Here is a 24,257-nt window from a genome sequence, read left to right as displayed (position 1 = left end):
CCAAAAGAGCTTTTTAGCTAGATGGGAATTCCAGGGTTAAAAAAAAGTCCCTTATCCACATGGGGCACCTCAGGAACTACTATTTTTACATTGTTGTTTCAACATGGACCAATTTGAATGAATAGAAATCTGTTACCCAGGAGCTGAAATGAAGGGTTTATGAAAGTAATTCTGAGTGGTGGCTTTTTAAGAATGGAAAAATGTCCCCATCTTCTTTTCAGATGATCAGTTGCCTCTTCTGTCATATGGTAGATCACTGTGAGAGCAAATAGGTGTGTGAGCAGGACCAGAGAAAAACCTGTCGGTGGTGTGTAAAAGATTACTGAGACCGGTAGTTGGCAGAAAGAGGAAGTGAACCTAGGTTCAGGCTAGTAAGCTTCTCCTCCTTCACCTCCCAAAATGGCTCAGGGAGACAGCTCGCTCAGGAGGAGGAGGGAGGAGAGGGCGCTGTGTTTTGTAAGGAATGTGCCAGACTTGTTAAAACGTGACATACACGGAGATAAGAAACTGCCTGGAGACATGCTGGCTTTCCACGGTGGGTAATGAGTTTTGTCCAGTGGCTTGCTGATGAATCTGGCCGAAACTGGCCATCCAAAGTGGAAAGCAGTGTGGTGAAATATTTAGCACTTCGGGAGCCAGCCAGACCCTCTTGTGTCCACACAGAGTGTTTACCAGGTGAGCTTCACATACAGACATCTCTGACTTGCGTGCAACTGCAGTGCAAAGTGTCTCGCTGAACAGTGAGTCACTGCCCAGCCACCTTCTAACGATACTCTGTTTTTGGATCTCTCGTGACATTGTTTTTAAGCCTCTTATTTTAGACAGAAAAAGAAACCAAGCTGATAGGGAAGAAAATGCTATTTTTGCCAAATCTTGTATAGGAAGGTTTTGAAGTATTAAATATTTGATTCCCAGTCATAATTAAACTATCCTTAGAGTAATGGGATTTTACTGAAGATAGCATCGAGAGTAAAGGCGGAGGCTCTAGGAACTCCCGCGGTGGTCCCGTGGCTGAGAGTCTGCCTGCCAGTGTGTGAGAAGCAGGTGCAGTCCCTGGCCTGGGAGGATTCCAGGTGCCGCAAAGCGACTCGCCCACGCGCCGCCACCGCTGAGCCCCAGCTCTGGCGCCTGTGCTCCGCAACAAGAGAAGCCCCTGCAATGAGGAGCCTGCAGCTGCGCCTGGAGAGCAGTCCCCACTCACCGTGACTGGGGAAAGCTCACACGCAGCAGTGAGGACCAGCTCAGCTGGAGATAAATCAATAATCTTATTAACAGAAAAATCTCTATGGAGGGAATTTTGGTAAAATAACGTCTGTGCCACTTAATTGGGTAGCTATTTATTCACTTTTTTCTTCTCTTTTTAAATTTTTTTTTGAGGGGGGTGGATGTTTTGGTTTAGATAACTTTTACATGAAAAAAATAATAGTACAGAATATTTTTAAATAGAAAATCATCTACCATCTCACCACCCTCAAATTACTGTTTTTAATTTTGAAAGCCTTTCTCTTTGTTGACAAGATACAGTTTTATATAGTCGCTCTTATAGTGCTTGTACCACTTTAAATTTATTTTTTTAGTTAACATTTTATCATTAACATTCTTCCATGTTACTACCTTGTCATCTTATTTTAAAGACTACGCAATATTCCATTGTGTTGATGCATTATCACTTACCGAATCAATTATTTGTCAAGCCTTTCATTGTCTCAGTATGCAGTGAGCAGTTTTATATAGCAGTTCTGAATTCTTTTCTGAGAACTGGCAGGTGAAAGTGAATGAACATTTCTATCACTCTTTCGGTGTTGTTTTCTAAGAGTTGTGCCAAGTTACAATCCCAATAGTTGTAAGAGAATATTGCAGCTGAATTGCTTTTAATGACAGTTTCTTTTCTAGACAAAAAATGCTGTTGAAAAGTTCACTGATGCCAAGAGGAATTTGTTGCAAACTGAGAAAGATGCTGAGGAGTTAGAAAGGAGAGCTCAGGAAACAGCTGTTAACCTTGTCAAAGCTGATCAGCAGCTCAGGTAGGCAGACTCGCTCGGCCACTGATACACCCAGTGAGATGAATGGGAAGTTTGATTCTAAGAGGATGGTAATTGCTTTAGGATAAATAACACGTCATGTCGAGGTTAAGGAGTCTGGGGGAAATAAAGCGATATATTTCAGATTGTTGCAGGCTGACACAAAGGATTTGGAGCAGCACAAAACCGAGCAAGAAGAAATCTTGAAAGAGATAAACAAAGTTGTTGCAGCAAAAGACTCAGACTTCCAGTGTTTAAACAAGAAGAAGGAGAAACTAACAGAAGAGTAAGTACGGCCTCTGCCCGGCTTCGCGGGGCCTGTGCCGGGTGAGGGCCCCCGGGGCTCGGCCTCTCTACCGATTTGCTCTAGTGCTGCCGGTGCTTTGTAGGCTGCAGAAGCTGCAGAAAGACATCGAGACCGCAGAGCGCGCTGAGGGTCATCACCTGCAGGTCCTGAGGGAGTCGGAGGCCCTCCTGCAGGCCAAGAGAGCAGAGCTGGGTGAGCTGAAGAGCCAGGTATGGCAGCAGCGCCTTGAAAGCCAGCTCCTGGGGCTGGGGAGCCGCCGTTCGTGTTGCGGTTATAAACATGATATGTGTTTGATTGTGGGAAAAACTGGAAAATGCATAGTAAAGTGGGATTGAGGCCATATATCCGAGTGGATAGGGATAGAGCCCAACCCAAATTTGAATCTCAACTCAATGTCTTATTGAATGAGTGAGTGTGAAAACATGATCTTTCTGAGCTCGTTTATGTTAAGTGTGTGTGCAAATATTTGTGTTTGAATTTTTAGTCTCTGCCAAAGTGCAAACATGGTCCTCTGATAAGGGAGGGCAGTGAATGTTGTCTGTTTCCTTCCTTTCACGTGTCTGCATTTTCTGTTTGTCTGAAACTGAATATGTATTGCCCTTAAAATTGTAAGTTTTAAATTTACAAAACGAGTAAATTTCTTAAATCCCTGCCTGACTTTCATTGCCAGGGTGGTGTCAGTTGGAATGAAGCACAGATAGAGAAGCTCTTTGAAACCCTGACCTGAGGGGTGATCGTTGCTTTCCTGTCATTGTTCTCACTGTGATTTGAGCGAGCTCAGGGCCTTTATTAGGCATGTCATGCCTGCATTCCCCAGCCTGGCCTTTCTGACTCTTGCGGCCAAGATAACTAAAATTAGACTACCACCTCCACACAGCATTTGGCTGGACGAAATATCCTCCATCTCAGCACTTTGGTCAAGCTGCGTATTCTTTCCCTCTCTTTGATGCAGGTGACGGGCCAGCAGCAGGAGATGGCTGTCTTGGACAGACAGTTGGGGCATAAGAAGGAGGAGCTGCACCTGCTCCAGGGAAGCATGGTCCAGGCCAGAGCTGACCTCCAGCAAGCGCTGAGGTTGGGGGAAACTGAAGTGACTGAGAAGTGCAGCCACATCAGGGTGTGTCTCTCAGTACTTTCTAAGGGCCCTGTAGTTCTGTAGATTTATTTCTGGATGTTTCTGCTGGTCCCCCCAAGATGCAGACATGAGTCCCTGAGTCTCGCCGCCCGCCCCGCCAGCTCGCTAGTCTCGAGCCTCTGGGGCTGTCGTGTGCCGCTGGCCCTCCGTGTTTTCTGGCCATGCCTGAGGTCTTCAGCCTCTGCGTTTCTCATGCTGTTTCTTCAGGACTTTCCTTTCTGGGAATGCCCAGATCTGACCTAGTTTGCATAGTTCAGCCTCACGCCACTAAGGGACTTCCCCAGCTTTTCCTGGAAGCGATTTATCTTGCTTCTGAGTTGGTAACGCTCTGCACATTTCCTACAGAACCTCAGCCTTTCTTGATCATGGTTCTGTCCCTGGCCTTACTTCCCCAAAGGTACTAACAGCCCCTGGAGGGCAGGAGATGGACCTGAATCAGCCTTTTCTCTGTAACACACAGCCTTGCCCATAGTAATAATTGCATATACATTTTAAATGTAAATATGTTAGTGTAAATACAGCGCTATTCTTAATGTAAAACACAAGATGAGCTTATTTTCAAATGAGAATTTATATGTGAGACAGTTAATAACAATTGATTTTAAAGTATTTTCTGTTCATAACTTGGTAGAGGTGGGTTGACTTTCTTCTTTTTTTCTTTGCATAGGAACTAAAAGGTCTTCTGGAAGAACTGAGTTTTCAGAAAGGAGAACTGAATGTCCAGATTAGTGAGAAAAAAAATCAGCTTTCACTTATAAAGCAAGAAATTGAAAAAGAGGAAGAAAGTCTTCAGGCAGTTTTAGGGCAGATGTCTAAGCATAAAACTGGTGAGTTTAGGGTTTAACCTTAGTTCTGATCAAAGAAAGGCAGGTTATAAATGGAATATTTAAATTAGCTGAAAGCAAAATTTTCATTGCTACCAGAGTGTGATGAAAGATCACTTACAGGCTGTTGATTGAATTATAAAATGAAACAACCTCCCAGTGTCTTAAACTCTTAAAATACACACCTGTCAAACTTACTAGGTAGCCATTTATATTTATCTGGAGAGGGCAAGCATTTATGCACATCACAGCAATATTTATTTCTCTTTTTCAGTTTTATTAAGAAATAAGCCTTAATTTCCTTGTTTAACAAATTTAGCTGAGTTACTTATAGTAGAATTTATGACAAAATTTGGAAACAAATGACCAATTTAAAAACCATATTTTAACATTTAATGACATGCAAAAATACTGATAAGAGTGAAAAAATAGATGAAAACCAAGCATTGCATGTAGTCTTAACTTGTTTTAAAAAATATGTGGGGGGGACTCCCCTGGAAGTCCAGTGACTAAGGCCTCGCCTTCCAGTGCAGAGGGTGCAGGTTTGATCCTGGTCGGGGAGCTAAGAGCCTACATGCCTCACAGCTGAAGAACCAAAGCATAAACGAGAAGCCCTGGTGCAGCAAATTCAGTAAAGACTTTAAAATGGTCCACGTCAAAAAAAACTTAAAGAAAAACAGACCGTTAAAGTCTTAAGTGAAATGAAAGTCACTCAGTTGTGTCCGACTCTTTGCGACCCCGTGGACTGTAGCCTGCCAGGCTCCTCTGTTGATGGAATTCTCCAAACAAGAATACTAGAGTGGGTTGCCATTCCCTTCTCCAGGGGATCTTCCTGACTCAGGGATCGAACCTGAGTCTCCCACAATGCAGGCAGATTTTTTTATTGTCTGAGCCACCAAAATATTTAAAAAGTAAAATATGTGTGTGAGGGTGTGTATATGCCCACACAGAAGCTTCCGGAAGGAAATTGTCAAGGTGCTGTTGCAGTGGTGATCATCTTTGGATGGTAGGATAATGATGGGTTTCAATTTTTTTCTTTTGTACTTTTTTCAGATTTTCTATAATGAACAAATATTCTTATAATCAGAAAAAGTTGTTAATATTTAGAAATCTATATTTCAGAGGACAAAAGAATTGATATATAAATTTCAGCTGATATAGTTTGAAGTTTTTCTGTTTGATTTAAAATCTTTTAGGTAGGGTATAAGTTCTTTTAGAACTAGATCTTTTTTGAATATTTGTTTAAATTTTTTCAGCAAATTAATGTTTAGCAATACTTTTAAAGGATTTTTTCATTCAAAATGCAATTAATTAGCTCCATTAATTCAGCACAACAAATATGTATTTTATTACCTATTGTTACATCAGCCAATAGCATTATTTTCTGTTTCATTTTGTAAATGTTTCCACATTCAATTAATAGCCTGGACCATGCTTTGTTTCTGTTAGAACTTAAGAATATTCTGGACATGTTGCAACTTGAGAACAACGAGCTGCGAGCTTTGAAGCTACAGCATGACCAAAAGATGTCTGAGTTAGAGAAGACTCAGGCTGACGTGCTGGAGGTAAGACGCCAAGGCATTTCGCTGCTGGCCGACCACGCAGCCGCTCCCCATCTGTACGGCTGAGTCCTCTTTCACCTTCTTTAGGAGAAGCTGGAGCTGGAGAATTTGCAGCAGACAGCCCTGCGACAGAGAGGGGAGATCGAGTGGCAGAAGCAGCTCTTAGAGAGGGACAAGCGAGAGGCTGAGCGGACCACTGCTGAGACCCGAGCGTTGCAGTTGTGTGTTGAGTCTTTGTGCAAACAGAAGGAAGATCTCGAGGAGAAATGTGACAGCTGGGAGAAGAAGCTGGCACAGACCAAACGGTGAGAGCAGGGGCGAACAAGCTTGCAAGGCCCCTTCTGGAAGGCCAAAGCATTACAAAGACACTGTTTAAAAAATTGGAAAAGGCAAAAAAAGGAATACAAAATACACCAGAAACTCAATATCACAGTACAATTCACCAGTAGCATTTTGGGATGAATTTTCCTTTTAGGCTTTTTTCCTCCCTTAAAGCATTTTTTTTTAATAACTTGTGATTTAAGTAAAATAATGTATGCTTGGAATATGTGAGTCAGTGGAGAAATATACCTTGTTGTGGGTAGGAAGGCCCAGTAGTAACCCATTGTTAAGATTCAGTTCTCCTCAGATCGATCTGTAGATTCAAAACAATCACAATTAAAATCCCAACAGACTTTTTAAATAGAAATTGGCCATCTGATTCTGAAATTCTTATTGAAATGCAGAGGACCTAGGATATAAATGCAGAGGACCTAGGATATAAATGCAGAGGACCTAGAATATAAGACTTTTTAGATATGACGCCAAAACAACTTTAACAAAGACTAAAAGCTAGAGCCGACAGCGTGTGATTCTGAGACGGTGCGCAGCCATGGTGGTCGGAAGCACGGTGGGCTTGGCGTAAAGGTTGGGAGAGAGGCCAGTGCAGCAGAGCAGAGTCTGCAAGTGAACTCACAGAGCATGCACAGCTGGTTCTGACGAAGATGCAAAATAGAGGAGAGATGGTTCCAAAATATGTTGCTAAAAGCACTGCGAAAAAATGAACCTTGATCTATACTCACACCAAGTATGAAAATTAACTCAAAATGGGTCATAAACATAAAGGTAAAACCAAAATATAAAACTTGTAAGGGAAAAACTAGGTAAAAAAATCTTCATGGCCTTGGGTTAGGCAGAAATTCCTTAGATAAGACCCTGAAAGCGTGATCCGTAAAAAAGTAAGTTGATAAAACTGAATTTCATCAAAGTTTAAAATTTCTGTTTCTTGAGAATCCCCTGGTGATCCAGTGGTTAGGATTCCATGTTTTCACTGCCAAGAGGGCAAGTTCAATCCCTTATTGTAGAACTAAGATCCCACAAGCTTCACAGTGTGGCTGGGGGAAAAAAAAAACAAACAAAACTTGTTTCGCAGAAGACACTGTTGAGGCAATAAAAAGACATCTCAGACTGAGAGAGAAATCTTTGCAACTTGTATCTGATGAAAGACTTGTACCCAGGATGTACATACATGGATCACGAACTCTCAAAACGCAGTAATTAGAAAATGAAGAACCCAATTTGCAAATAGGCAAAAATTTGAACATTTTATTTAAGAAAATAGATTAATGGCAGATAAGCACATGAAAAGATGCTCAGTGTCATTAACAATTAAGGAAATGCAAATTAAAACCACAACTAAATATCATTACATACCTATTAGAATAGATTAAACACTGACCATACCAAATTCTATCAAGGAATTTTCATACACAATTGGTGGGAGTATAGAATGTCAGTAAGAGTACTTTGCAAAATAGTTTGGCAGTTAGACTTAAAAATGCACACGTACACCTACCAGGAGATGTGGCTTTCCCACACCTAGAGGTGAGAGCGTGTGGCGTGTGCGCACGCGGCCATGCTGAATTGCTTCCATTGTGTCCCCCTCTTCACAACCTGTGGACCGCAGCCCACCAGGCTCCTTCGTCCATGGGATTCTCCGGACAAGAAGAGTAGAGTGGGTTGGCATGCCCTCTTCCAGGGGATGTTCCCAACCCAGGGATCAAGCCCACATCTCCTGTGTCTCCTATATTGGCAGGTGGGTTCTTTACCACTGGTGCCACCTGGGAAGCCCAGAGGTTAAAGCCTGCGTCTGTATAAAAACTGTACACTGGTGTTCATAGCAGCTTTATTTGCAGTAGCCAGATACTGAAAACACCCAAAATGCCCATCAGCTGTTGGATGGGTTGGCAGATTATGGTATATGCATACCATCGAATGGGCTTCCAGCTGGCACAGTGGCGTGGAACCCACCTGCCTATGCGGGAGACACAGGTCCACTCCCTGGGTTGGAAAGAGTTCCTGGAGTAGGGAATGGCCACCCCGCCAGCATTGTTGCCTGGGAAATTCCATGGGCAGAGGAGCCTGGCAGGGTGCAGTCCATAAGGTCACCAAGAGTTGGACAGGACACAGCACACACACAGGTGCACCGTCGAATGGGCTTCCCTGGTGCCTCAGTGGCAGGGAGTCTGCCTGCTGGCGCAGGAGACGCGGGTTTGATCTCCGGGTTGGGAAGATCCCCTGGAGAAGGAAAGGACAACCCACTCCAGTGTTCTTGCTTAGGAAACCCATGGACAGAGGAGCCTGGCGGGCTACAGTCCACGGGGTCACAAAAGAGTCGGACATGACTTAGGGCTGAACAATAGCAACAGACCATAGAATACTACGAGGCAACAGAAAGCAAAGGAGTATTAATAACATGCAACTATGTGGCTGCGTCTCAGAGTAACTATGCTCAGTGAAAGAAGCCAGACAAAAACCAGTCCATAGTGTGAAAAAAAAAACAAACAGTCCCCAGTGTGACTCCTGTTCATGTAAAGGAACGCATGCTCATACGTACGTTTTTTTTTGACAAATCTTATTATACATAAAATTGCGTTTTTTGCTTTTTCACTTATAAGTTAAGTCCATTTTAATCACATGTTTGGAATTATAAGTGCTATCCATATTGTCCCTGATTTTTATAAAACTTCAATTTTAGCAAGTCACTTTTTGAAATGACAAACATTTCCAAATGTTCTATTTGGAAAGCTGAAAATAAGGGTTTTTTTTTTTTTAAGAATGGGTTGAAGAGCCTTACAGTTTGTTAATACTTATTAATGTTTGTTATGTTAGTAAATTATTAATAATTTATTAATATCATCCAGACTCCACAGCTGCATTGTGACACGTAACACTATTCGTTAGTTGTCTCATATTTGTGCTTGGACATTTTGTGTTTGACGGCCTAATAGTCTCGCTTGTATCGTAGGGTTTTAGCAGCCACAGAAGAGAGTAGCAAAGCAAAGCAATCAGACTTGGAAAAGTTGGAACTGGATATCAGAAAACTGCACCAGGAACTAGACCAGCTAAACAGAAACAAGCTCTCACTGCACAGAGACATCGCGGCTGTGCAGCAGCAGCTCCAGGGTAAGAGGCGCGGCGGGGAGGCAACTGTCTTCCTTCTGCGGGAGTCTTTGTTTAATTGTTTGCTTTCTTATTACAGAAATAGATCATGCTGGAGGGCATGGGGTTTCTTTTAGAAGTGAGAAAAATGTTCTAATATTGGGTATGGTGATGGTTGAACAACTCTGAATTTACCAGAAGCCATGAAATTATATACTTTAAATGGGTGAAATGCATTATATGTGAATTACATCTCAGTAAAGCTGGTTTGTTTTTTTTTAATGAATTCATATTCCTTAGAGAACAGTGTTAAAACATAGCAAAGTGACAAAAGTTACTTTTGACCACACTCTTCAGAGATAATTTCTACTAGCAATGTAGTAAATATCCTTCAAGATTTTTCCTTGAGGGGTAGTGTGTGTGTATAGATTTAAAAGCAAAGATGGAAATAACGTATTTATGACCAAATCTTTATAAATCCTCATGATTGTTTATTTATGTTACTAAGTAATTCCAGCCAACAGTATACTTGTTGAACACTTCCTGTGTACTGGGCATGATTGTAGATGTTTCATATGCATTTTATCATTTAATTCTTATAACATTTTTATGAGGTAGAAACTATGATTTCCCCCATTTAAAGAAGCCAGCTTAAACCCAGTTTCCTCAGGACTTGCTTAAGCGAGAAGTGACCTGCTTAAGCTCACCCAGTTAGTAAATGACAAAACCAGTACAGATAATAAAATTTATTTTCAAATTGTCTTCCTGAACGGTTGTACCAAATTTACATTTTTATCAGCAGTGTGGAAGGTACCTGTTTTTAAACCACGCACCTCATCAACACTAGGTATTGTGTGTGAGTTTTTTTAATTATGAATTTTTGAACGTGTTAATCTTTGTTTTTTTAAACATGTAAGTCTTTAAAAAACGCAAGGCCCCAAGCCCAGGTCTGGCTTGCACATGTGCCTCTCTCTCGGCCTTGAATAAGATAGGGTGGCGGAGTCGCCTGTTACACCGTGACAGAAGGAAGCATGAATGCACTGTCAGTCTACATGTTTAAGGGGACTGATGGGAAACTGGAAAACGTATGCATATGTATTTCTTACTCTATGTAAACGTTATTTCTGTAGAAAAACGAGAAGCAGTAAACTCATTACAGGAGGAACTAGCTGACGTCCAAGACCATTTGAACCTAGCGAAACAGGTGAGCCTAACAAACGTAACCTTCCAGTAGTGTCCCGCAGGTGTGCAGATAGCTGCTTGAAATAACAGGTCAGAGGCTGGTTCCTTCTCATATGAGCAGGTCCCGTAGAGCCTTATCTAACACAAATGTAATATATGCAAAACCTTTGATGCAGAGCAATAATTTTCTAGTTTATTTTAGCCCTAGAATTCTCCATTCAAACAATGTTTTGCTCAAAGCTAGTAAGTAAGGTGGCTAGAAGACCCCCGTAGTTGCTCAGCCGCCATCCTGGGGGCTTCAGGGACCAGACGGACCTCTCTTCCCCGTGGCACAGATGAGGCCTTTAGGCTTCTCAGCGTCTTCCTGCAGGGATTCAGTGTTGCCCTGTGAGAGTATTGCCGTGAGCTGAGTTCCAAAGAACCTCCGGCAAGTTTCAGGCCTTAGTCTCTGCTTTGTAAGTGGCGGGTTAGGCTGGACACCTGATGCTCTTCCTTCTGCCTTTACGATTCTGTGTTTCTAAGATGGATGAGACTTACAAAGTATTCTGTCCTTCAGAAAGTCTTACACGGCTCTTATGAACATTTTCTATGTTACTAGAAATACGGAAACTTTTCCAAAAGCGTTTAATTAGGGTTCTTTGAAGAAAGAAGTATTTATTGTTTTGTGAATTTTTTTAAACCTGTATAAATATTTCAGATGGTAACAAAACCATGACGTCAGGTTCAGTTTCAGTCAGAATTAAGGCTTGTTCACAGCTCTTCTTAATCCTAGCAATCCTGTGAGGTGGGTGGTGTTTATTCCCAGCTCAGTGACGAGATGGCTAAATTTCGGAGGAATCAAGTCTCTTGCTGAGGTTGTATCATCTTAGGTACTAAACAGAGGGAAGTCAGTGATTAGATGGAGCTCTGGGTGCCTTCGCATGTTTGCTGCAATGCTGAAGGATGTGGAGCTTCCATCTCACCGGGCTTAGGTGGCGCAGCTGTGGCACTGGCGCCCTAGTGAAGGCGGCTCTGTCCGTGGTTTGAGTTGTTCTTTGCCCTGAAGGACCTGCTCCGCACCACCAAGCGCCAGGACGTCCTGCTTGGCGAGCAGACCAGGCTGCAGGAGGACCTCCAGGAATGCATGAAGAGGTTGGAAGTCTGCCAGAAAGAAGAGGAAGCAAAGCAGCAGCACCTGCAAGCGCTTCAGAACGAGGTGGAGGAAAGCAAGACTGAACTCGCCCGCCAGGAGACGGTACCACACCCCGCGGGCGCTGCAGAAGAGAAGATGCTTCCCCGGCGGAGCGCTGCTGAGGAGCTCCCGCTCTGGGTCTCGCTCGCTGTGCCTGCCCTGTGTGACCTGAGGGGGATTTCACACCAGCTCTTTGCCTCCCTTGGTATTAATATTGTAGGACAGGCCCCATAAAGAACCGTGGTGGCCACCTGTCAGTTCCTGCGTATCCCCTCCTCACATGCTAGCCAGATCGTTTTCCGTCCCCACCTGATGTCTTTTGCAAAGAGAACTCCCTCTCTATCACCGCGGGCTATTCGCTACTTTCTGTTAGAACTGGAGTCCAACTAGTGTCCATGAAGATTCCCGTGGGACGTTGTTTGTTAGCTGGTGACTAACTGAGGGTGTTCTCTAATAAGACGTTTCAGAGACTCCAGAAAGAGAGAGAAAGTGAAGAAAAAAAGTTAGAAGCCAGTCGAGCGACCCTGCAGGAGCAGCAGCAGCAGCTGGAAAAGGAAATCGCAGACCAGAAGAGCACGCTGGACCAGGTGCTCAGCCAGGTGCTGGGGGCCGAGGAGCGCGCCAGGACTCTGCAGCAGGAGGCGAGGTGGGGTGAGACCCTGGAGAAGACGCTCTCCCAGACCCGTATGTATTCCGGAGCGCTGCCAGGGTCGGGGGGGCGGGACCCGCTGACTGTCCTACGAAGCGTGTGGAGGAGGCCCGGGCCTCGGCCGTGGCCCAGACAGGGCGCAGGACCGGTGTGGGGGACGTGCAGCCCCTCACTCGGTCCTCCGGGTCCTGCGAGAGATGAGGAGGCCGGCCCAGAGCAAACAGAGTCTGTCTTTATAGAGATGGAATTTGATCCCGACACAGTCAGGTGTTTCTCCTTGACTTTATCGCTTTCTTTGAGACTGCTTTTTCAAGGAAGTGGAATATTAAGGCAAAGAAGTGCCAAAAGGTGCCCTAAAGGCTTTCTATAAAACTACATTAATTCTGAGCTTTGGAACAATGATCCATTTCATCTCAGCCTGTTACAAAAAACAATATTAACAGTTCTATGATACAGTTGTTGGCCATTGGGTCTGTTTATTCTTTTGAGCCATACATAAATGAACTTGACTCCAGGGCAAAAGATGGTTCTTACGTCAGTAAATGAATTCTTTTTCCCTCAGACTTCAGATTTTAATAATGCTCAGAAAATGATGTTCTCCCCTGTGGAAACTTTGAGGACTTGGGTTTTGAAAGGGTTATTACTCCTTTTTCCCTGGGAACTCTTGATTCAGACCCAACCTTTCACATTCTGAAACAAGCCTGAATATGCTGAGCCCGACCCCGGCAGAGGCGTGAGAAGCGATGTCTGGGCAGGGCTGTCCGGGCAGGGCGCTGCTTTACGCAGGCCGGTCAGGAAGACCTGTGTTAGGTGTCACTGTTGCGTGTGAGCGTCATCTGTTGAGTATACTCACCATGCATCAGGTGTTTGCACGCATGGTCCCCATTAAACACCAGGAAATGGGCTCCTTCTGGAGAAAATAAGGCTCATGCCACTCCAGAGCCGCTGTTCTTTCCCTGCGCTGCCTCCCATGAAGGAAGAAATACTGTGCCCCTCCCTGTATTTGAAAGGAGGTTTATAACAAAGCATTCCAGGGCTTCCTTGGCCGCCCAGCGATTGAGACTCTGCACTTCCAACGCAGGGGCGCGGGTCCAATCCCTGGTCGGGGAGCTAAGATCCCGCGCGCCTCGTGGAGCAGCTAGAAATGTAACAGTGGAGAAGGGGCGTGAACAGACATTTAAACGGGCAAGTGAGAAAGTAACTGGCGTCTCGGCAGTCTGCTCCGTGTTCCACGCGCCTCCCAGGATTGGTGCTCTCGGGTCTCAAAGACTCAAGAGGAAATGGTGGCCGCCTGTCACACTGGAATCAGGTCCTTCAGGAACAAACTACATCAAAGGGCAGCCTTCTCTGAACCTTGCTCCGGGCTGCCGGCATGGGTCGGGGGAGGTAGACAGCTGGCTGGCGGAAGAAAGTGGCTGAGTGAGCAGCATGTCCTGTGCGGTCTGTCCTCAGCCAGCCCAGGGCCTCGGGCTAAACTACCTGAAATGCTGTTTCAGAACGCCAGCTCTCCGAACGGGAGCAGCAGTTGCTGCAAAAGTCAGCTGAGCTGCTGGCTCTTCAGAAGGAGGCCGACTCTATGAGGGCAGACTTCAGCCTCTTGCGAAACCAGTTCTTGACAGAGAGGAAGAAAGCTGAGAAGCAGGTAGCCAGCCTCAAGGAAGCGCTCAAGACCCAGCGCAGCCAGCTGGAGAAGACCCTTCTCGTGAGTACCCACTGCCCCGCCCCGGCAACTTGTGTGCTGACGCCTTTCCATTGTTAACTAGCATACGGCTGGCTTCCATGTAGAGAAAAGACTGGGCAGCCCAGTCCCTAACCCAACTGTTGCTTTGGGTACCTCTTTGCGTAGTTTGTGCCTGAAGCTAATGGTAGATTTTGCCTGTGTCTGGGCTCAGCCCTGGCGGAGTCGGCTGGCTGGCTGGAACGCTGATCACAGGCTCAGACAGCACCCTCGGCGAGCCAGCCTCTGCACACCTCTCCAGCGAGGGTGCAGGGGTTTGGGGGCGGGAAAGCTTCTGAAGACCCTCTTCCCCAGCTGCAGTCTGTGCTCCCAGGCTTTCTCACCGTGCCCTTTCTGGTCAGCGTTGGCTTTAATCATTATCCTAAAACTAGGAGGCTCAATCTGTCATGCTCTCATCCCTGAGACAAATTGTGGGTGGTGGTACTCAGATGAGTTGAAAACAGTTTCTGATGCCTCGAGACCGATGGGCAGTGATGGGGGCTGTCCCAGAAAAGGGTTTTCCTAACCCTCTGGAGGAGTTCATGTCACCCTGCAGTGTGAGTGTGGCTTTGCGTCCGGATGTATTTCCCAGAGGGCAGCACCACTCACAGTGTCGCGCAACAGGACTGCGAAGAGAGTAGGCAGGTGTCTAGGCTTTAATCCTCCCAGGGGCCCTGTGATGGTGGCTGTTGTCCACGTCTCCCAGACAGGAGAGGGTAACCTGATCCCAGTGGTAACACGGCACACCTAGGGTTCAGGCTTTCTGCTCCCGGCTCTACCACCGCTGCTGCAGAAGGCTGGTCGATCGTCCCTTTTATAGCTGGAGGCCAGACAGGAAACGAAGTCTCAGAGCTAGTGAGTGTGCCAGGCAGCCGCGCGCCCCTCCTGAGTTCCTCTCCTCCTCCCCTGCTAGGAGCAGAAGCAGGAGAACAGCTCCATGCAGAAGGAGATGGCAACCATCGAGCAGGTGGCGCAGGACAACCACGAGCGGGCCCGGCGCCTGATGCGGGAGCTCAGCCAGATGCAGCAGGAGTACGCGGAGCTCAAGGAGCAGGTGAGCCCGCAGCCCCGGGCGCAGGGCTGGTCTCAGCGGCGCTCGTGCAAGGGGCGCGGCTCTGTGGAGACTGTCAGACTAGCGATCAGATTGTTCTTCTAGTCCTGAAATTTAGAACTTTCCACAAGAAGAAAGTATTTGTTAAAGATACACTCTTAAAATGCCCCCAAGATACACTTTTGAAATGCCTCAAGTTCACCAAACTTAAGTTAGTTTTTGAAAGAAAAATGGCAGTTCTTCAGCATAAAATTTTATCAAGTCCCAAAGTGCTATGTTGAAATACTAGATTTTATGCCAGAAACCAATCTGTAAGAGACAAACTCCCAAGGAAACCTCTGATCATCTGTTGTGCAGCCAGGCCGAGGAGAGGAGGACGGTTCGTCCTCGATGGAGGGTCTCACCCTAGACCCCCCTGTGTCCCTCAGCCCGTGTCAGGGACTGGGCCGCCCCAGAACTCTCTAGTCAGCCCACTCGGGCCCCTCGACTGACCCTGCTACACTTTGTCCTTTGGATGACCCCATGTGGCCCTTTAGTTTCATCTCTTCCTATAACCACCCTCCCAAAACACACACACGCACACGCACACACACCATCCCACCCCACCCCACCCCCTGTTTGGCTCAAGAAAAAATTACTTTTAAAGGCCCCTCGGCCTCTCTAAATTTGGGAGGGCAGTTAGCAGAGAGTATGACTGTAGTTTCTCCACCGTGCTCTTTATGGAGAGAGCCCCATAGAGTGGTCTCGGGTATTTAACACAATCTGTGGCACCTGAGGAAACCTCCAGACTCCCCACCACCAGATTCTTCACATATAAAATGAAAACATTCAAGCAGACCTTTGCTAAGCCCCGTTCAGTGCTAACATTTATAACCTAGACCACCTACGGCTTCTTTCAGTAAATGCCCCTTTTCTCATTTGAAGACCACTAAGGTGCCGCATATGAATTCTCACCTAGCTGTCACGTTTCAGGACACAGGAGGTTTAGGAGTTAGCTAGCTTGCCCTGAGTTGTCCTGGTGCTGTCTATTGGAGGTGGGGCTGGAGCCCAGCTCTGTCCAGCTGCAGCGAGGCTGGCTTTGATGGTGTGGGCCACCTGCACGCAGCACCACCCTGGGCTTTTCCATACGGGAGTCGCTCCGGTTGGAAGGCCAGTAAAATCGTTCACTTGGTAGCTTAGAGATACTTGAGTAGCTGGGAAAATGGCAAATTTTTACAGTTCTAATCATAATAAGTAACATTTGTAGGTCTTTTGGTATATGATACATGTATTTAAAATGTTAAATCATTAAATAACAGTTCAGTTCCAGTACCTGGTGGTATTTGACTCTCACTCGCTCTGTAGATGGTAAACCAGAAAGATCTGGAAAGAAGACAAGTAGAAATCAGTGAAGCGATGAGGACGCTTAAGTCTGAAGTGAAAGACGAGATCAGAGCCAGCCTAAAGAACCTCAACCAGTTTCTCCCGGAGCTGCCGGCAGACCTGGAGGCCATTCTGGAAAGGAGCGAACACCTAGACGGAGGGCTGGAGAGCTTGAAGGAGAACTTTCCATTCGCCCTGAGTGAGAAGCTATCACCTTTTGAAGAGAAACTGCATTTTTCTCACGTTCACATAATGGTAAGGGCTTGTTTATCCTGCTGTTCCCTGGACTTCCTGAAAGGGCCCTTTGGTCCCCACCTCCCCCAGAGAAGTTCAGACAGACTGGAGGGTGGGAGGAGGGAAAGGTGGGTTGGTTATGACGGTGGTGCTCAGAGACTCTCTGATGGTTCCCTTTTCCTCTGAAAAAGGATGAACACTGGCGTGGAGAAGCTCTCCGGGAGAAACTGCGTCACCGTGAAGATCGACTCAAGGTTGCCCTTTTAAAAGAAAAAAAAAAAAAAGTATAAGCTGCTCAGCCTGTTGAGAGTGGGGGAACGTGCTCTGTCGCAGCTCTCGCGGCAGTTTTATAGGTTACACGTCTGAAGCTCAGAGAGGTTGGCGTCACAGTTAATCAGCGCCAGGGTCAGGGTTCAGAACCATGAGTTCTGGTGCTCAGCCCAGGGTTCCTGAACCCTCGGTAATGCTGCTTTGCCTCAGCTGAAACTGATAGGACCCGCAGACAGAAAATAGAGATGCGCTGATGAAGACGCGGTTCACAGGCCTGTGGTCGGGGGAGGGACTGGGGAAACCAGAAAAGTAGGCTTGGGTGTCAAATGAGAAGCTGTTTGGCTCAGGATATGTTGAACTTGAAGGCTTCATGAGACACACAGGGAAGGATGTCTGTCTGTAGGCAGCTGAAAATAGGTGTTTAGAATTTAGTTGTAAGTTCAGTTCAGTCGCTCAATCTTGTCCAACTCTTTGCGACCCCATGAACTGCAGCATGCCAGGCCTCCGTGTCTATTACCAACTCCCAGAGTTTATCCAAACCCATGTCCACCGAGTCGGTGATGCCATCCAGCCATCTCATCCTCTGCCGTCCCCTTCTCCTCCCGCCTTCAGTGTTTCCCAGCATCAGTGTCTTTTCAGATGAGTCAGTTCTTTGCATCAGGTGGCCAAAGTATTGGAGTTTCAGCTTCAGCATTAGTCCTTCCAATGAATATTCAGGACGGATTTCCTTTAGGATGGACTGGTTCGATCTCCTTGTAGTCCAAGGGACTCTGAAGAGTCTTCTCCAACACCACAGTTCAAAAGCATCAATTCTTCAGTGCTCAGCTTTCTTTATAGTCCAATTCTCACATCCATACATGACCACTGGAAAAACCATAGCCTTGACTAGACGGACCTTTGTTGACAAAGTAATGTCTCTGCTTTTCAATATGCTGTCTAGGTTGGTCATAACTTTCCTTCCAAAGAGCAGTTCAATTCAGCTGCTCAGTCCTGTCCGACTCTTTGTGACCCCATGAACCGCAGCATGCCAGGCCTCCCTGTCCATCACCAACTCCCAGAGTCTGCCCAAACCCATGTCCATTGTGTCGGTGATGCCATGCAACCATCTCATCCTCTGTCGTCCCCTTCTCCTCCTGCCCGCAAATTTTCCCAGCCTCAGGGTCTTTTCAAATGAGTCAGCTCTCTGCATCAGATGGCCAAAGTACTGGAGTTTCAGCTTCAACATCAGTCCCGCCAGTGAACACCCAGGACTGATCTCCTTTAGGATGGACTGGGTGGATCTCCTTGCAGTCCAAGGGACTCTCGAGAGTCTTCTCCAACACCACAGCTCAAAAGCTTCAATTCTTCAGTACTCAGCTTTCTTCACAGTCCAGCTCTCACATCCATACATGACCACTGGAAAAACCATAGCCTTGACTAGACGGACCTTTGTTGGCAAAGTATTGGCTCTGCTTTTGAATATACTATCTAGGTTGCTCATAACTTTCCCTCCAAGGAGCAAGCGTCTTTTAATTTCATAGCTGGAATCACCATCTGCAGTGATTTTGGAGCCCAGAAAAATAAAGTCAGCCACTGTTTCCAGTGTTTCCCCATCTATTTGCCATAAAGTGATGGGACCAGATGCCATGATGTTAATTTTCTGAATGTTGAGCTTTAAGCCAACTTTTTCACTCTCCTCTTTCACTTTCATCAAGAGGCTTTTTAGTTCTTCTTCACTTTCTGCCGTAAGGGTGGTGTCATCTGCATATCTGAGGTTATTGATATTTCTCCAGGCAATCTTGATTCCAGCTTGTGCTTCCTCCAGCCCAGCGTTTCTCATGATGTACTCTGCATTGAAGTTAAATAAGCAGGGTGACAATATACAGCCTTGACGTCCTCCTTTTCCTATTTGGAACCAGTCTGTTGTTCCATGTCCAGTTCTAACTGTTGCTTCCGGACCTGCATATAGGTTTTTCAAGAGGCAGGTCAGGTGGTCTGGGATTCCCATCTCTTGAAGAATTTTCCAGCTTATTGCAATCCACACGGTCAAAGGCTTTGGCATAGTCAATAAAGCAGAAATAGATGTTTTTCTGGAACTCTCTTGCTTTTTCCATGATCCAGCAGATATTGGCAATTTGATCTCTGGTCCCTCTGCCTTTTCTAAAACCAGCTTGAACATCAGGGAGTTCATGGTTCACGTATTGCTGAAGCCTGGCTTGGAGAATTTTGAGCATTACTTTGCTAGCGTGTGAGATGAGTGCAATTGTGCAGTAGTTTGAGCATTCTTTGGCATTGCCTTTCTTTGGGATTGGAATGAAAACCAACTTTTTCCAGTCCTGTGGCCACTGCTGAGTTTTCCAAATTTGCTGGCATATTGAGTGCAGCACTTTGACAGCATCATCTTTCAGGGTTTGAAATAACTCAACTGGAATTCCGTCACCTCCCCTAGCTCTGTTAGTAGCGATGCTTCCTAAGGCCTGACCTAAAAATGTGGGGGTGAAGAGTATAGTGGGGCGCTGGGAAAGGAGAGTGAGGCGGGTAGAACCAGAGAGGACAGCGTGCGTCTCTGGAGAGCGGCCACTCGCCTCGAGGCCTGGGAGGGAGCCACGTGCAGTTCCGAGGGAGTGAAGGCCCTTAACATCAGATAGCCTCCGGCCACACGTGGCTGTTTAAATGGAAATTCGCTGTCATTAAACCAGGTTAAAAATTCTGTTCAGTTAGCACACTTCACGTGCTCGGCAGCCACACATGGTTAGAGGTTACCATAGAGGGCGGCAGATTTAGAACATGGAACATTCCTGTCGCCGCAGGAAGTTCTGCGGGACAGTGCCTGCTGGCAGCGTTGACTAGAGGATCGTTTCAGAGGTGCCGTGGGGGAGCCGGGAAGCACTGTGGGTTGAGGGTTCCGTACACTGTGAGACACTCAGAAGGCCTCAGTGTGAGCCTGCCATCTGAGTCTGAGCAGGCGTCTAACGAGGAGGAAGCGGAAACCCCGAGGGTCGTGACAGTGGCGCACAGGCTGAGGGAAAGGCCCAGTTAACGAGGCCACACAGGAGACGTCTGGCACCTGCCCGCCCCACCTTCCCCCCTTTAACTTTTGAAGACAACAGGATTTTCAGCAGCCACTTCTGTGTTCTGACAGTCAGATTCGCCTTTCAAATGTTAAACGTGAGGAAGCTGCTCAGCACTAGTTCTGACGCATCCCTCTGTAAAGCCCTAAGTCTTCCCGTCACACTTTCAGGCCCAGCTCCGACACTGTATGTCCAAGCAGGCAGCAGTGTTAAGCGAAGGGAAGCGGCAGACCGAGGGCACACTACACAGCCTGAGGAGGCAGGTCGATGCCTTAGGGGAGCTGGTCACCAGCACGTCGGTGGAGTCCACGTCGTCAGCCACTCTGTCTCAGCGCGAATCTTCCCTTGCAGAGGACTCCCATCTTGGACCAAGTCAGGTAGGAGGCGGCTCTTCATAAGTGGTCTGGCTTGTACACGGAAAGTCCCTGAAAGCTTTGAGGCCCACAGCCTAGAGGAGACTCAGAAGGACACAAGACAGTGAAAGTGAGAGTCGCTCAGTCCTGCCCAGCTCTGCAGTCCTGCTGACCATACTGTCCACGGAACTCTCCAGGCCCGAATCCTGGAGTGGGTGGCTGTTCCCTTCTCCAGGGGATCTTCCCAACCCAGGGATTGAAGCCAGGTCTCCCACATTGCAAGCGAATTCTTTACCAGCTCAGCCAGCAAGGAAGCCCAAGAATACTGGAGTGGGTAGCCTATCCCTTCTCCAGTGGATCTTCCCAACCCAGGAATCGAATCGGGGTCTCCTGCATTGCAGGCAGATTCTTTACCAGCTGAGCTCCAGGGAAGCCCAAAAGGCATGAGTTTCCCCAAGATTTGAAGGTGGAAGGACACGAATGTCACCTTCAGATCTCGGGGAAACTTGTCTTAGGGAAGACTCACAAAAGTTTTCATGGTCCCTGGGAAAACTGGAATCAATTGGTTGGTAGTAGATGTGTAAAGAGGATAAGCTGATGATTTAGAAAATCAACTAGGAAACAGGGACATAGTTAATTCTCCTATGAAGGCTTTCCACTGTTTGGATTTCCTTATCATCTATTTGGTAAATATAACGAGTTTAGGTAATTCCCTGGTGGTCCAGTGGTTAAGGATTCTGTGTTCTCACCACCGAGGGCCCGGTCTGCCTCTCATTGGGGAGCTAAAATCCCATAAGCCATGTGGCACAGTCAAAAATAGAAGAGTTGAGACCTCTGAAGCCAACTTGTATCCCAGTTTAGTCTGTCCACTTGGGAAAGGTGATTGTGCCAATTGTTAGTCCTAAGTGAAGTTTGAACACAGTTTGAACTCTTAATTCAGAATCTATTTAAAAAACCACAGCACTGGATTTTACATGTTTTCTGTGTGAGACCTAGATGAGGTTAGTAATTATTTAGAAGGAACATAAAATATATTAATGGAATCCGTAAATAGGAAGACAGTATTCCTGTCAGATAATAGCTACCATGTTGCATGCCTAGTGTGGGGGTGTGGTGGCTCAGCAGTAAAGAATCTGCCTGCGATGTGGGACTTGTGGGTTCGATCCCTGGTCAGGAAGATCCCCTGGAGGAAAGCATGGCAACCCACTCCAGTATTCTTGTCTGGAGAATCCCAGGGACAGAGGAGCCTGGCGGGCTACAGTCCATACGGTCAGAGAGTCAGACACGACTGACGCGACTCAGCACGCAGCGTGTGCACACTGAGCACTGCGTGCACCGCCTCCCTTACATCCTGGGAACCAGGATTTATCCTTCTCTATAAATAAACTGGAGAGAACAAAAAATGATGTCACGGTCACAGCGAAACACGAAACCAGGATTTAGACGCTGATCTCTCTTCACTGCAGAGCAGTGTATTGCGTGTGAGCCCAAGAACATCCAAGGCCAGTTTGCGTCTTTAATAGACACACAGCTTGCTCATTAGCAGCAGAGCCACGATGTGAATGCGATCACCTTAAATCTTCCACGGTAGGACCCAAGTCAGATACAAGCCAGGACCGTCATGGGCCTCAGGGCAGGCCGTGAGGGTGAGTGTCAGAGGCACAGAGCTTTGTAGAGATGGCGACTCCGGAGGTGAGCCCTGAAGAGTGGGAGACAGGCACGCAGGGGTGTGGGTGCCAGCTGAAGTCTTCAGCTCCCGTGGCCGCGAGACCCACAGCGTCCCAGGCCCAGGAGGGCAACGGAGGCGGCGGGAGAGCTGCAGCATGTAGAGAGGGTTTTGTCAGAAGTATGTTGGGTTCCGGAGTCTCAGTCTATTGTTATGTGGGATGAAAATCTGAACTAGGTTGGAGTTGGGGGTCTGGCTTCCGAGCCGAACGCTTTATCTCCTTCTTTCCAGAGCTCCTTCCGTCAAGTTCCGCAAGGCCCGCCACGATCAGTGGACAGCCACCGACACTGATGCTGTCCTCAGCCCCTGCTCACGGGCGCCTGCGACAGAAAGCTCTGTTACCTATAAATGACTAGCACTTTCAACTGGCAGGTGTTGGATTGTAGCTTATCATACACTCTTAAGAAAAGTAACCGTCTTAACTTTTATCCTGGGTAATTTGTACGATGGGTCATCTTAAAACAATTTTCCAAAGAAGTACTCAAATATATTTACCTGTTCGCCATGATGCTATCATCTAGTTGTGTGAATTTTACTGTTGCAGGAATTCACCCTTAGTACTTTCTCATCCTGTTGTAGGACAAGTGGCTCAACCAGATGGAGGAAGATTCTCTTGCCTAAATATGAGGAAACAGCTTTCTCCACTACCTCACTAACTTCATTAGAATGTCACTTGGTTTTTGTCGAGAGCCAGTCAGTCCAGATGCTGAAAACCCCACCGCGGTTCATCCCACTGCTGCTGCGGCTGTCAGCGGTTTGGAAGTCCCCTGCACATACGGGAATATTGTATACTGTTTGAACCAGGGCCGTATATGGCTGAGGGTTTTCTTTTTTAAACCTTTGAAATGCATTATTATGAAACCAGTGCTGATCTGAATCTATAAACTGGTAAAATCTGTAGTTAGAAATGTTAAGAACAACATACTTAGGCTCCTCTTTATTTATAGTGCCAGAAGTTATTTTTGGATTTTGTTTAAAATCTATTTTCATATGAAAATAAAAGATAAAATGTGGGTCTGACATCTGACTTTACATTTCACACATCTTCAGTAAAGCCATATATTTTTTACCCTAATTCCAAGAGAATGTCAAATCTTTGAGATGGCTTTCCATCTCTGTCTGCAGGTTGAAGTATGTTGTATCCATCAGTGATTTGAAAATGCCTGTCATAAAACCATAATACATACTTCAGATGCCTTTCCTCAGCAAGAAACATTCTTTGGTGCAAAATTAGAATTTTGGAAAATCCACGTGCATTTTCAGTCGTTCAGTCACGTCCGACTCTTTGTGACCCCCACGGACTGTGACCTACCAGGCTCTTCTGTCCATTTGACTATTCGGACAAGAATGCTGGAGTGGGTTGCCATTTCCTCTTCCAGGGGATCTTCCTAACCCAGGGATCGAACCCGTGTCTCTTGCTCTGGCGGCTAGATTCCTTACCACTGATCCACCTGGGAAGCCCTTGGAGAATCCGACTCAGTGGTAAATTCAAACTGTGTTCAGACTTTAGGGTTGTTTTAAAATATTCCCAGGAACTATTTTGTAGGTTCCTAGACAGCTTTTGAACCAGAATAGGTATTATATACCATGTTACTATATATAGTATAGCACTATTCTCTGACCACCTGCTGAGGTTTATATTCCTAAGTTGTTTGCCTAGAGCTGGACCATTAAGGTCTGGGATAGGGACTGACATGGGATAAATGATTAAAGACAGTGAAAATGGCATAAAACTAACACCCAGTAAGTTCTAGAAAACATCTACCTCCAATGTAAAGCTGATTTGGTGTCTTTTTTACTTACATTGTTTCATTTTCACAAGTCTTGGCAAGATGCTTAAAAGCCTGGCCTATTCAACAATTACTGAAATCCTTCAAGGACAGTTTCCTGGTCTGTCCATGTGCTGAATGGGGGTAAAATACTTTCTTCCTAAGCTGCCACGTGAACAGGAATCATTTGTCTTCCGTTAAGGTTGCGAACTGAGCCACACGTTTATAATAAAAGTGAAAGCGAAGTCGCTCAGTTGTGTCCGACTCTTTGCAACCTCGTGGACTGTGGCCTACCAGGCTCCTCTGTCCATGGGATTCTCCAGGCAAGAATACTGGAGTGGATTGCCATTTCCTTCTCCAGGGGATCTTCCCAAGCCAGGGATCGAACCTGGGCCTCCCGCATTGGAGGCAGACTCTTTAACCTCTGAGCCAAGAGAGCACACTTAAAACAGGG

The 24,257-nt window shown here is 46.3% G+C and overlaps 1 protein-coding gene across 9 annotated transcripts in view; it reads left to right on the top strand.

Annotated features, from left to right (window-relative positions):
• The window catches only part of CNTRL (centriolin), a 90,600-nt gene extending 67,546 nt beyond the window's left edge, over positions 1-23,054 (top strand). For 6 of the 9 annotated variants that reach the window (XM_069575225.1, XM_069575231.1, XM_069575229.1 and 3 more), the window contains 18 exons: positions 1,894-2,024; positions 2,167-2,307; positions 2,411-2,537; positions 3,281-3,445; positions 4,131-4,290; positions 5,737-5,852; positions 5,937-6,154; positions 9,136-9,293; positions 10,400-10,473; positions 11,497-11,685; positions 12,081-12,306; positions 13,768-13,973; positions 14,902-15,042; positions 16,384-16,656; positions 16,827-16,889; positions 20,126-20,332; positions 22,266-22,406; positions 22,614-23,054. In XM_069575225.1, the coding sequence (XP_069431326.1) occupies positions 1,894-2,024; positions 2,167-2,307; positions 2,411-2,537; positions 3,281-3,445; positions 4,131-4,290; positions 5,737-5,852; positions 5,937-6,154; positions 9,136-9,293; positions 10,400-10,473; positions 11,497-11,685; positions 12,081-12,306; positions 13,768-13,973; positions 14,902-15,042; positions 16,384-16,656; positions 16,827-16,889; positions 20,126-20,332; positions 22,266-22,325 (2,655 nt within the window). In that variant the 3' untranslated portion in view covers positions 22,326-22,406; positions 22,614-23,054. Of the gene's footprint in view, positions 1-1,893; positions 2,025-2,166; positions 2,308-2,410; positions 2,538-3,280; positions 3,446-4,130; positions 4,291-5,736; positions 5,853-5,936; positions 6,155-9,118; positions 9,294-10,399; positions 10,474-11,496; positions 11,686-12,080; positions 12,307-13,767; positions 13,974-14,901; positions 15,043-16,383; positions 16,657-16,826; positions 16,890-20,125; positions 20,333-21,774; positions 22,407-22,613 lie in introns of those variants that run through there. The other 3 variants (XM_069575228.1, XM_069575227.1, XM_069575232.1) reach the window with 3 other exon arrangements.
• The last annotated feature ends 1,203 nt before the right edge of the window (positions 23,055-24,257 follow it).

The sequence above is a fragment of the Ovis canadensis genome, chromosome 2 (assembly GCF_042477335.2).
Source record: "Ovis canadensis isolate MfBH-ARS-UI-01 breed Bighorn chromosome 2, ARS-UI_OviCan_v2, whole genome shotgun sequence".
Classification (NCBI taxonomy): domain Eukaryota; kingdom Metazoa; phylum Chordata; class Mammalia; order Artiodactyla; family Bovidae; genus Ovis; species Ovis canadensis.
This window is presented reverse-complemented; position numbering and strand designations above follow the sequence as displayed.